At 43.3% G+C, this 13,542-nt stretch overlaps 1 protein-coding gene across 1 annotated transcript in view; it reads right to left on the minus strand.

The window, feature by feature from the left end:
• Nek10 (NIMA related kinase 10) overlaps positions 1–13,542 on the minus strand; it is a 181,546-nt gene that overhangs the window by 48,399 nt on the left and 119,605 nt on the right. The window contains exon 26 of the mRNA XM_057769925.1: positions 10,946–11,159. Within this exon, the coding sequence (XP_057625908.1) occupies positions 10,946–11,159 (214 nt within the window). The remainder of the gene's footprint in view (positions 1–10,945; positions 11,160–13,542) is intronic.

Raw genomic sequence — 13,542 nt, forward strand, 5'->3', positions numbered from 1 at the left:
AAGACACTGGAGGAAGAAGCTGACAAAGAAACTAGAAAATGGAAAATTTCTTTTTTTTTTTTTTTTTTTTTTTGGTTTTTCGAGACAGGGTTTCTCTGTAGCTTTGGAGCCTGTCCTGGAACTAGCTCTGTAGATCAGGCTGGTCTCGAACTCACAGAGATCCGCCTGCCTCTGCCTCCCGAGTGCTGGGATTAAAGGCGTGCGCCACCACCGCCCGGCGGAAAATTTCTTTATGCTCATAGATGAGCAGAATTAACATCGTGAGAAAGGCAATATTAATTAATGAAAAATAGTGTATAGATCCAACTCCATCTCCAACAAAATTTCAATGGCATTCTTCAGTGGAATAGAAAAAACATCCAAGAATCCATTTGGAAACTGAAGGACCATGAAAAGACAAAGTCATTACAGGCCAAAAACAAAAGTAGTTGTTGAGGTATTACAGTGTCTGACTTCAAATTATATTACATAATCATAAAGACCAAAACAGCATGGTACTGTTGTAAGGATAGACAAGCAGACTGAAAGACTGGACCAGAGGAGCCAGGAATAAAGACAGTTCCAGCCTTAATCTTAGACCAAGTTGTAAAAAAAAAAAAAAAAAAAAAAAAAAAAAAAAAAACTGGGAAAAAATAAGACAGATTCTTGAAAAAAATTATGCCAGGAAGTTGGATATCAACATATAGAAGAATAAAAGATTCAAGTCTCTCAGCCTGCACAAAAATGAATTCAAAATGGATTGAAGACTTTAATCTAAAACCTGAAACACCAACACCGGTAAGGGACACATAGAGACAACACTTCAAGGTGTGTGCATAGGCAAAGATCTCGTGAAAAGAATTCTAACAGCACAGGAAGCAACTGCAAGACCTGGCCGGTGGGGTGACGGGAAACAAAAGGGCTTTCTCACAGCAAGTGAGGCTATGAACAGAATGAAGAGACAGGCTACAAAGCAGGCCAAAATGTTCACCAGATAAACCTCAGATGGGGGATAATGCCACACACTTCAGAATGTAAAGACCAAGATGACTCATCTTCCAATAAATAAATAAGCCAGCAAATTAACCCAACAGTTTCCCAGAGGAAGAATATAATAGGCCCAATCAACACTGAAGTATTCTACGTCCTTGACGGTCAGCCAATGCAGACTAAGATGCTTGTTGTACGAGGATGCCACACATCAGCTGGAACGGCTGCCATGAGGAAGACAAATGATTAACTCTGGGAAAGATGTGGGGTAAGAGGAGCCTTCACCCTTTGCTGGTGGGGATGTGTGTGTTTTTCTTGCCACTATAAAGTTTCCAGTATCAACACCAGTATAAAACACACACACACACACCTCAAAAACCAAAAGAAGAACTTCCATATAATCCAGGTATACCTTTGTGGGACCTAGAAGTCTCTATATCCCCCCCACAGTGTTTCTTGAACGGCCATGTTTATGGCTACGCTATTCATAACAGCAGGGAAGTGGAACCAGGGAAATGTCTGTGCACTGACGAAAGGACAATGAAAATCCAATACACACGGACTCATCCGCCATAAAGAAAAATGAAATTGTGACATTTGCATGAAAATACCTGGAACTGGAAACTGTCTTAAGATAAATATCATAGACCCCCAGAAAAGTAAAATAGCACGTTTCTCTCATACGTAGATCCTGGACTTAATGTTATGTTTGTGTTTTTGCTTAGGGATATACAGGTCATGTAACTTGAGAGATGACAGTAAGAGAGAGAAAGGAAGTCTTAAAGCAGGGTTGGGGGAGAAAAATAGAGAACAATAGAATAAATATATGTGATGAGGAAGAGGAAAGTGGGGACAGCATGAGGAGGAGAGTGGATAAGGCCAGGGTGAGAGAGGAGGAAGAGAATAAACAAAATATGAGATGCAGTGAAGATTTCATGGTGAACCCATTACCTTGTATAGTAATCTAAAAGAAAAAATACCCTAAAAAGCCAGCACTGAAATCCAATAGCCCCATACCATCCAAACCAAAGCTGATGAAGAACAGCAAAGTTGGAGGACTTACACAGCCCAAGCTCAACACTAGTAAGACAAATGCACACACTGAGGCAGAGCCTCAGTCAGAAAGAAAGGCAGCCCCACAGGCTCCACTGAGAGTTACAGCAATATTCAATGCCCTGGAAACTTCTGAGAGTAGAGACCAAACAACATCACATGGGAAAAATGCATTTCTTCATCTTAAGTGGTCCACAGGGCATATCTTTGAAAGCGAAGTAAATATGCACAACTCATTTTTGGAAAAGTGTCAACTTTATATAGAAGAATGATAATCAGTCAATGAATAAGTAAACAGATCAATGAAGCCAAACAGAACTCAGAAATAGTCATTCACTTGTATCAAATGATTTCTCACAGAAAGTTGAAATTTTCAAAACTGTGGGGAAAGCTGCATAGTGATACCTTCATTATCCTGTACATGAAATAAAATTAAAATGAATCATTGATCTAGATATAAAAGCTAGAGGCATTTAAACATATGGATATAATAAGGATATAAAATGTTTTCAAAATAATAAAGTTTATTTTTTCAACCATGAGGTAGACAAAAATTTTTACTCATATGTAGAAATCATTACAACCAAGTAAATAAAAACAAAAAATAAGTGGTCTTCATCAAAATTATAATTTTTCTGTGCTTCAAAAAATATTAATAAGTAAATGGGCAGGTCATGGGCTATGGATTTTTATAAAAATTTTATAAAATTTTTTCCTTAGAAAAAAATTAGTATTAAAATATATTAAAAAGTAAAACTTAAAAAAACAGACTAGAAATCTAGCAAAACAACAAGCAAAATATTTGAAAAGACCTAACACATACACAGACATGCACATTCACAGACACATAACCAGACAACACACACAAGTCAGAGCCTGGCAGTGCCAACTGCCTGAAAAATACAAACTAAGCCCACAGAGGACCCAAGACTAAAGCAAGAATAAACACATCAGATACCAAAGACAGACACTGGCAGAGTTACAGCTGGAATGACTGTCCTACTTACTGTTCCATTGCTGTGACAAACACCATGGCCAAGGCAGCTTCCAGCAGAGTTGAGAAGGTTAGAGTCCCTGCTGGGGGAGCTGAGGCGTGGCAGCGGCAGAAACTGACCAGAGCCCACATTTTGATCCACATGCCGCAGGCAGAGAGCACACTGGGAAGGGCATGAGTCCTTTGAAACTTCAAACCATCCAGGCCAGTGACACACCCTCTTCGGCAAAGCCACGCCTCCTGATTCTCCCCAAATAACCACCGATTATGTCTGAGACTTAGGTTGGCGTTTTATTCAGACCGCCATATCCTGTATCCCGCTCTAGAGCATTAAACAGTATTATTCTGGGAAGCTAGAAGTATCTTTTGTAGTAAACCATACAATGACTTAGGGCCAGAAATCTACTTCTAAGTATCACCTAAAAGAAATAGACACATATCTACACAATGTCTTGTCTGATAAAGTTTGTAGCAGTTTGGCTTAATATTCCAGTTTTGGAAATAAGCATACAGTATCACGACAATAAAATGTGGCAGATATTTAATCCACACACACAAGTACTCTATGTATAAAGCATAGTGTGTATCTAATATGCCACGTATTTAAATGCATAAATAAAAAATTAATACTCTAGAAAAATAATGGGAGTTGGGACACAACTTAATGTAATGAGAACTAATATACATGAGATGGAGGACTTTTACAGACATGGCTAGAATCCATATGTTACATGTATGTGCAGTCACCACTGACCTCCAGCCCCAGACCCAGGTGATGTGTAGGAGCTATCGCAGGGACGTACAAAGAATTCTGTTTGGGTGATGACTGCTTATGTCAAAAGTCATTAAGCTCAGCACTTAAACATAACACTATGAATATGTAAATTCTGTTGCTTTTAAAGGGGGCATTTGCAAAGCCTATGAGAGAACTGTATTTATTCGGGGAGAGTGGAGCTGGAGAAACACTGTTGTTCCTTAAAACCTAATAAACAAAGAACATTTCCCAAAAGCTGAGATGTCCTGATTTCTGATATTTGTTTCCATATATCATTGCTTGTTGCATTTTTGGGATCTCGAAAGAAAATTGTCAGTAGTTAACCAGACTATAAAAGCAAAATCATTCACCAAAATGCTGTCCCTTTAATATTTTCTGCATGGCTTATTTTCATCTCTTAGCAGAGAGTTGTAGGCACAAGCTTTTAGCAGCAGGCTCAGCATTTGTGACTGGCATATGGTACAATCAAAACAAGGCAAAATGGATAAATAAATAGACACTTAAAATCCAAGTGCACGCATGCGCACTCACACACACACACGCACAAACACACACACAAAAGAGCATCCGGATGCTTACATCCTCTTCAAATGTAAGCACCCAACTGTAAAGATATCAAACCTCTTGTCAATAAAGTTTTCTGAGAACATGGAACAAGATTCCCATCATGACCCGAGTTTGTGAAAGACTCGTGAATGTAAAAACGACCTTTGCTGCTAAATAGTCTGTCAACTGCTGTTCTCCAAGGGCGGAATTTAACATGACGCTCTGTGGGATGGATTGAAGCTGTCTGACAATATCACATTATCATAAACATCTTTTATTCACTGAAAGCTGAAACCATCTAGGATCATTTAATCATCTTAACTATAAAGTAAATGGCCCAAATCAAGCGTATGGATTTGCTTTGTGAATGGCAATTTTGGTGGGCGTGGGAAGGGAGGCTGAGAGGGAGATCAATCGTCGATAGGGCGGATGGACCTGACTGAGTCTGTGGACAAGCCTTTTATGCTCGGCTGTGCTCCTCCCAAGCAAGCAGAACCTGTCTACAGTGGACGGCAGCTGCAGTTCCAGCCCGGTCCTTTCACTACCATCTTATGATACCCTTGTCTGTCCCCTTGGGCACAGAAGGCAGTTCTTCCCAAGTCTGCTGGTGTAGGCCTGTGCTGCGCTGGGCAGTCAGAATCCTTAGTGACCACACTTTAAAATCCCACTTCATCCAAAGTCAGGGTGGTAAGCAAAAATTACTGCCTACTACATGTTCCCCTAGCACGTGTTCTGGTGGTTCCTGGTCTCTGGTAGGTAGATAGTACAGAGTTGGCATCCTGGCTGGAATATTGGCTTTTAGTGCCAGGCTGGGAATGCTTAGGCTTCACACCCTGTGGACTGGAAAGCTAGGTTCTCAGCCTCTCTACAAACAGACAAGTGTCAGTCAGACCTTGCTGTGTAAGTCAAGCTAAAGGCTCCCTTCTATAATATATAAACATGCTGTTAGTTGTATTCCTCATGTTTCTCTATAAACTCTGCCCAATTACGTCATGAGGCTTACTACAGCTGTGTGCCTGTTAGCCATAGGGGGATATTTGGTTGAGGTGAGGTGAGGCTCGGTTCAGACAAGTCAGTTGGAGGCTGTGCTTGTGTTGTATAGTGAGGCATGTTGCTGTCTTAGAATGGCTTATGCACAACCCTATCCTAAAGCTCTTATACTCCAAAACCAAATTCTGATGCAGCAACCACAGAGTTAAAGAAAGTGAGTGAATGATGTCCGGATACAGAACAGGCTGTGCCAGATGGAAGCGGCTATATAAGAGAGGAATGAGAAAATTTTGCATCTCAAGGTAGACAGGAGACAGAGCGCAGAGACTGGTTAGCTGCGAGTGACCCTGACTTTGCTTCCCTCAGCTGCTCCAGCACAGCTGGACACCAAGACTTGAGTTGGGTCTTAGTGGAAATACAGAAGGAGTTAAGGAAAGTCAGGTTGCAGTCAGAGGTGGCAGGGAACTTCAGAACAGCTCCATACCCACCACGATGCTACGGATCACAGGGCTGCTCTGGGCATTTATCAAAAGGCCCATGAAGGCAGAGGCCTAACATCACTGCTGCCTACAATACTGACTAGCACCTAGGGTGGGTACTCGTCAGATAGCTGAATGGCAGGCACTTGGGGTGGGAGAGGTGGAAGAATGGGAGGTGCCTGAGTTGGCGGGACTGAAATGGTGCCTTCTATTCCCAGTGAGATCCCCGTGGCATATGTGTGGCATAGAAAGTCATCCCAAACTCTCATGTGTCTCAGTGATTTTGGGGATGCCACCAAAGAAGACATAATCAGGTCTCAGAGGGGAGCAGAAATAGTGACCCCCATGCTGGAGATGAGGTGTCAGGGATCATGTTCCCAAAACACAGAAACAGGTTCACAGGGGCCACACCAGGCAGCCTCCTCCTGTACCCAGCTGCCATTTTGGCAAGAAGAGATAGAGAACAGAACTCTCAAAATGCAAACGGCATGTTCAGGTCCTCAGAGACAGATGCAAACAATAGTGGCTGTATCTACCTCTGGCTGCAACAAGCAGGGATGGAGTTCAAAATCAAGAGACAAGCCGGGTGGTGGTGGTGGCACACGCCTTTAATCTTAGCACTTGGGAGGCAGAGGCAGGTGGATCTTTGTGAGTTCAAGGCCAACCTGGTCTACAAGAGCTAGTTCCAATACAGGCCCCAAAGCTACAGAGAAACCTTGTCTCAAAATTCAAAAAAAAAAAAAAAAAAAAGAGGCAAATCTGCATGCCCAACTTCTACCCAAACTCCTACAAAGTACAACAAAATGTCATAGTCGCTAATATGCTTTCCGTGCAAACATGACACCCTGAATTTGGATCCCCAGCACCCACACTCAAAGCTGAGCCTAACGTCCTGCACACCTGCAACTCCAGCACTGATGCCTGCTTCCTGTTTGGAGGGGAAGAACCAAAGTCTTCTTAACAATGCCCACGTGGATATGCTGTCTCAGATTTAAGATAGCACCCGCAGGGTGATGGTTGTGGGCTCAGTGCATTGTCAACGGTGCCAGAACACTCCAAACAAGAGGTGACTGTTGCAGTCTCCGCCCCGGGAGGGATGTCTGTGGTGTTTCCTGTTTTGTCAGCTGTGAGGAGCTGGAGCGGCTCACTGCTTCCGCTTCCCTTTGGCGCTCCTTCTCAGTGAGTTGTGTGGCAGCATTATTGGTATTAGCTGCTCTGAGACACTGTCCTTATACTTGGAAAAATCAAAACATTGCTTAAGGAAAGCAGAGACGATGTAAAACATAGTGGATATAATAATGGGGAGGGCAAAAGGACACGCGTGACTGGAAAGCACGAAGGAGGCTATTGTGGGAGCTTGATGGACACCAGGGGGTAACAGAACAGAGAAGAGAGGGAAAATAACTAACAAAAAAAAAGAAGAAGAATTTAGAAGCACCATCAGGAAACTCAATTATGCATATGTTAATTGAAAATTTTTAATTAAAGCAGAATAAAAACAGCAAATAAAGAAGTCAATGGAAAGATAATAATTATAAAAATTAGTGCCCATTGAGAGTAAAGCGGCCTACTGCTTTTTCTTTTGATAAGATGTACTATATTCCTCTTGTTGGTTCCTTGATAAAGATGTGTTTTCCTCTTAGTATTTGATTGATTTTAAAAGGCTAAGATTATTAGTATGCTGAAGAGGTAGGAGAGAAGTTTCGTGATCTTAAGGCAGTCACGGAAGCTTGGGGTGAAGTCAACTATCTCTCAATGGTTTATAAAGACAGAGCACTTCCTGCAGCACTCAGTGAATGTGCTGATCCACACGACGGCCATGCATTGTTTTACTCAGAACTGCCACTTGGGGAAGCCAGCAGCAGCCTGGAACCACCCTTCTAACACAGGCGCTGCGCATTTGATAGAGCTGACGCTGTCTTCAACTGTATGCCACATAGCCAGGACATGCGCCAAGGCAAACTTCTTTTCTTTCCTTTTAAATTGTCTGTGTGGATGAGGACAGGTGTGCACGCGTGTTCATGTGTGTGGAAGCTAGAGAAAAACCTCAGGTCGTTCCTTTTCTTTTATTAAGGTATTGTTTGTGTGGGTATGTGTAACCACATGTGTGTGTGCCCACATGTGCATGCCACGGTATGCGTGTGGAGGTCACTTCCCTCCTCCTACCATGTGTGTTCTAGGATCACCAGTCATCGGCTGGGTGTGAAGCACCTTTACCTACTGAATCTCAGTGGCCCCATCTTATTTTCTGACGCAGGGTCTCTCGTAGGAGTGGAGTTGAGCAAGCAGGCTAGCCTGGCTGGACATGAGCCCCAGTGGTTCATCTTTCTCCACATTACCAATGTTGGGATTATAATCATTTGCCATGGTACCTGCAGTTTATCTGATTCTCTTTGAACTCACACATCCCCTCCAGAAATGAGTTGGGAGGCTCATGAGTAAACAACTGAGGGAGTAAATAACTCCCAAATAGCAAGAAGTTCCTGAAGCTATAAGATTCCCAGGGGCCTTCCTGAGATGCCAGGAACAGTGAAAAATGGCTACAGTATGGGGCACGGGAAAGAGGAAACTTCCCCACCAGCTAAGTTACCTTCAAGTCACACAAAGAACTCCGAGGAAGCAGCTGTCATGAGTTGTTACCTGTGTTGGGGTGGACCCTTTGAGGATACGGGGGCCTGTGAATCAGGCCTGCATTTCTGAGTACGCCCTCATCTATATTCCTATAAGTAAACACGTTAGTTTGCCACGTCAGCCTCTGGTGGAATGTTTGCTCTGCTCTGCTCTGGATACCCTATCTGGGGTGCATAGACACTGCTGACTTCTCCCCAGGAAGTCACTCAGCAGTATCGAGACTGACCTCGATCCTCGAGCTGACCAGGTAAGCACTTACTGACTTATCACTTATTGATGTCTCTCCAGTCTTGTTATCCCTTGTAAAAAAAAAATTTTTGAACATTTTAATTATTTATTTATTATTTTTATGTGGGTGTGGTGGGGAGGTTGCTTGCCTATATGTTTGTGTACCACATGAAGACCGTACTCACAGAGACCAGAGTGGAGCCTTGGTCTGGAACTACAGATGGCTGTGAGCACTGTATGGGTGCTGGGAATTGAACCGTGGTCCTCTGAGAGAGCAGCCAGGTGCTCTTGACTGCTGAGCCATTGCCCCAGCACCCTCTCTCCTTTGTTAGCTATAAGTCCTGGGTATTTTGTCTTTCCAACAGAAAACGTGCTTAGGGAATACTGCGTGAAAAGAAAGTACCGCCTACAGCAGGTCACAAGGGTGGGCCATTTTAGAGAACACTTACATCACAAGATCTACAGTCCCCTTAAGATGAAATTCTTCAAAATAACATTATGCTTACAGTTAACTGAAAGAATTACTATCATCCTAATACTTAAATAAAACCCATATTCCAACCAACTGTACTCTGACTTTTGAAGTTGTGTTGTAGATTTGAACACATTAAATTTTTAATTCCAATAGTCCCTGAAGCTGGTAAATACTTCTTCAAACCCCCTTCCTTTGACTTCACCAATCGCCCTGCCTTACTGTTCGTGGCCTGGGAGTCTGCACCCAATCTACGCGCACATGAGAGTCAAATTGTGCAATGCAGGGGACTTGCTGAGGTGATCTGAAAAAGGCGAGGCATGGGAAGTAGATGGGACAGAACAACACAGATCAGCTCTGAGTGTTGCAGCTGGAGGCTGTGTGTTTGCTGACGTGCTGGAGAGTTCCACCGATACAGTTTTATAGCTTAGAGATGATCATAAATATAGAACATGATCCTTCTCAAGGTGTTTTTCTGAAGATAAGAGGATTTCTCTTGTTCGACTTTAAATGAACCCCTCCCACCACCTCATGAGCTGAAGAAAAATGACCCTTTGCTACCTGCCTGGGAACAGGCTGAGAGCTTTGCAGGGCAGAAATGAATACCAGGCTTCAAGCTCTTACTCCGATAGACAGAAACAGCTAAAGCTCCTGCATCTTAAACTATTAAAATATATAATGTGCAAGGAAGAGTGTGCTCATACGTGGCCTGATTTTATGAAGTCAGGTGGCAAATAACAAGCAAGGTGAGCCCTGTTCCCAGCGTGGGGCTCAGTGAGAGCCACAGCTCCAGCTTACACCCTCCTAATCTCAGAAAGCCAACATAGATCAGACTTGAAGTCACGGCTAGGCTCAACAGTTAAAGGAATGAGGATGAGTCTTTCCCCCAAAACAAAAACATTGACTACTCAACTTTAAGATTTGCGAGCACCTTGAGACAAACTCAGTCTACTGCAGTCTTCTCCCCAGAACAGGAGTCTTACAAACCCCGTTACTCCAGGAGTCAGAGGGGTCGCTCCTCTGAGACTGACTCTGCCTCATCTCCTCACAGAGAGCGAGTCTTTGGGATGGTGGGAAGGAATCAACGACCAGACAGATGACCAAGAATGAGCCTTGGGCCCCACCCTCAGGACAGGGGCAGCACTTCCAAGTGCATGCTGAAGGGTGTCTGAGGCAGTCAGTGCCCTGCCAAGGTCCATGAAAGGGAAGTGGGACAGAGCAAAAGCATCGCCGGCCACCATGAGCCCAAGGAAAAGTTCCAGAATCCTCCACGTTATGCTCTGAGAAACATTTAGATACCAAGACAGTTTTTTTCTGGGAAGGAAACCTCTAAAGTCTTCAGATTTGAGCTTCCAATGAGATCATGACACAGGCAGCAAGCAGAGGGACTACACAGACCAGTAAGAAAAACGGAAAGACAAGCGTTATTTTCTTCTCTGAGTAAACGTGCGTGTTTATCCTAAAGTGCAGCAAGATGATGAAGGGAAAGAAATATTCCTAAGCATTAGGTGCCACACACAGAGACCATTCGCTTAACATGGGGGCTTCCTGAGACTGTTTCCTGATGCTCTCGGTTCACAGTAGACAGTACCTCGTGGGTAGGTTCTTTGGAAGGGCAGTAATTCTGAATTACTGAAATTCATTTGTGGGCTATAATAATAGATACAAATATGTAACTATATGATGGTGAAATGTTTTGCACTTTTATTATTTTCCTTACTTTAGGCAATTTTTCCTTAAGACAAATATGAAGATCTTCAGACGGACTATTAGGAGGCCTCATGTGGGACCAAGAGGTTTCTAGTTACCTGGGACAGCAGGGCCAGTTCATGGTGACATGTGACCGCATTCCTGTTCGCTTCCATAAAGTATCTCTGTGTGCGCCTCCGCTCCCTTTCCAGTTTCTTCTCCAGGGCCAGCTGGGATGTGGATAAGTTGTCCAAATACTTCATCATAACATCTGAGATCATGGAGCTAACTTCTACAATGTCTGGACGGGCTTCTGCGTCAGGAGTGAGGCAGCTGAGGGGAGACAATATGAGTGTAACAAAGATCATTGCTGGGATGGCATGGGGGAGGGGAGGTCAGCACAACCGAGCGGGCATTATAGTATCTGCACCCAAGAGCAGGGACAGGACAAGCATCAGACACAGCTCAGAATCCAGTACTTCTCAAAAGATATCTGAGGCCCGTGGGGAGGGGGACAGATTCAGGGTTTTGCACTTGGGCTCATAGCTCAGGACTGTAAGCTGGCCATAAATCTCCCAGGGCTCAAGAAGAATGAAAGAAGTGGTCCTCTGCTCCTGCATGTTTGATTGACTTTTGCAATTACAGCCAGACAAACAGGGCCTCTCTGAGGCAAGTAAAAGAAGGAAAGTTTCTGGAAGGTCACAACTTTTTGACCAAGTTCTGTCAATATTAACACAGTAATATTAGTCTGCATCTTACAAGACACAGGCAAACACAAAATACAAGCCAATGACTTAGAGGTGTGAGGTAGATTTTTACAGTGTCAAAAGTAGAATTCCACCGTTCAGGAGCCTGAATCAGGAAGACCACGAGTTTGAAGCTAACCTGGGTTACAGTACCGTAAAAAGAAAATAAAAATGTAATTTTTAAGATTATCACTTATTTGGGCATACAAAAGAACCGCTCACAAACTGAGAGGCTGAGCTAAAATGAAAGGAAGATGTGGAGAAGTTGATGAACTATAAAGCTGGGCACACTTTGGTCTTTTCTTGCGATTGACTATTAGCATTGCTTTTAAGGCCAACAGAGCTGTTTATATTCATTGTGTTTGATTATTTTCATTTACTGGGTCTTGGTGACATGGGTCTTATACTAATATTCTGGATTTTGCTTCTGACAACAGAATTTCAGGGACACAGGGATGATATAAGTTGGGATACGCTGTTATAGGCAGTCTTTATTGGAATATGTCTAAATAGCCCTCTCAAATTTTCTTAAGAAATTTTGCTTAAATAAGTTGGCACGTTTGGTGCTAATGCTTCTGCAGTTTCGAGGCAGGGACTATCATCAGGCACACTGCTGGGAGCATGGTTCCCATTTCATCTACAGACTGCCAGAAGGCCATTCACACAGCGTGAAGTCAACACCAAGATCATTATGTTGGCATTTCTGTTTATCAACTATCGCATGATGGAATTTTAACCCTCCAATTCATCGCTACACTGGAAACTTCTTGAGAGGAAAAGAGTATGTCCCCTTCACGAGGATCTCAGCATTTAAGATGGAATCTGGCTCCTGAGGAGCGCTCGGTAAATGAGAAAATGAATCAGTAAGTGAGCGAACATGGTTTAACACCTAAAGAGTTAACCCATTCTTAACCAAGATGTCTGGACACAGGCTTGTGGACCTCCAGACACACACTAGCAGAGGTTCCCAGGCAGCTCCATTGCTTGCATGGGTATTTAAGATATATTTTTCAGAGACACATGTATGATTCATTATGATCAAAGAAGCATAAAATCATGTTCTGTGGAAAAAGAATATTTGGAATAGTGCTCTCATTCACCAACTCTGTGCTCCAGTCAGAGACGAGATGGAAACAACCACAGCGATAGTGTCCGGCTACCTTCAGTTCATGTTTTATGAAACAGAATTGAGGCGGGGTGAGCATGTGATGATCCCTTTGTCCTCGCAACTCATGGCTGACTTAGCTCTCTAAGCATCATGTCTGCTTGGACAAAAAGCAGCAGGCAGCTTATACAGTTAGGCAGGGAGCAAAACTCCCACCCTTGGAATAGTTGGTGCATAAAAGGAAATATCCCTCCTCGGAAAAGAAAAGGGAAAGGAAGAGAGACAAGAAAAGAAGCCACCGGCACCACCGCCTCCACAGCTCTGCCGCACACTGGCAGGTAAAAATAGCGGTGCTGCTACCAGCAAAGCAACAAGAGAGAGTCCGTTGTTGCTCCAGACTTCGGGGTTGCTAAATTATTCTCCCAATTTAAAAGACTGCTAGGAAGGGAACATTTGGTAACAAAACATGTGAATACACCATGTAAAGAGGAGAGGGAAAGACTCTGCATGTTAGAAATGCAGATACTGTGGGCTGTGCCTGACGAGAATGTGTCAAAGGAAAACTGGAACGCTAGGAAACCCAGAGATGAGGTAAACATGACTGTGGATAACACAGAGTAAAACTGGGGTGCTGGGAAACCCAGAGATGAGGTAAACATGACTGTGGATAACACAGAGTAAAACTGGGGTGCTAGGAAACCCAGAGATGAGGTAAACATGACTGTGGATAACACAGAGTAAAACTGGGGTGCTGGGAAACCCAGAGATGAGGTAAACATGACTGTGGATAACACAGAGTAAAACTGGGGTGCTGGGAAACTCAGAAATAAGGCAAACGTGACTGGGAATAGCACGGAGTTTAAGA

Source organism: Chionomys nivalis, chromosome 5 (genome assembly GCF_950005125.1).
Source record: "Chionomys nivalis chromosome 5, mChiNiv1.1, whole genome shotgun sequence".
NCBI lineage: Eukaryota > Metazoa > Chordata > Mammalia > Rodentia > Cricetidae > Chionomys > Chionomys nivalis.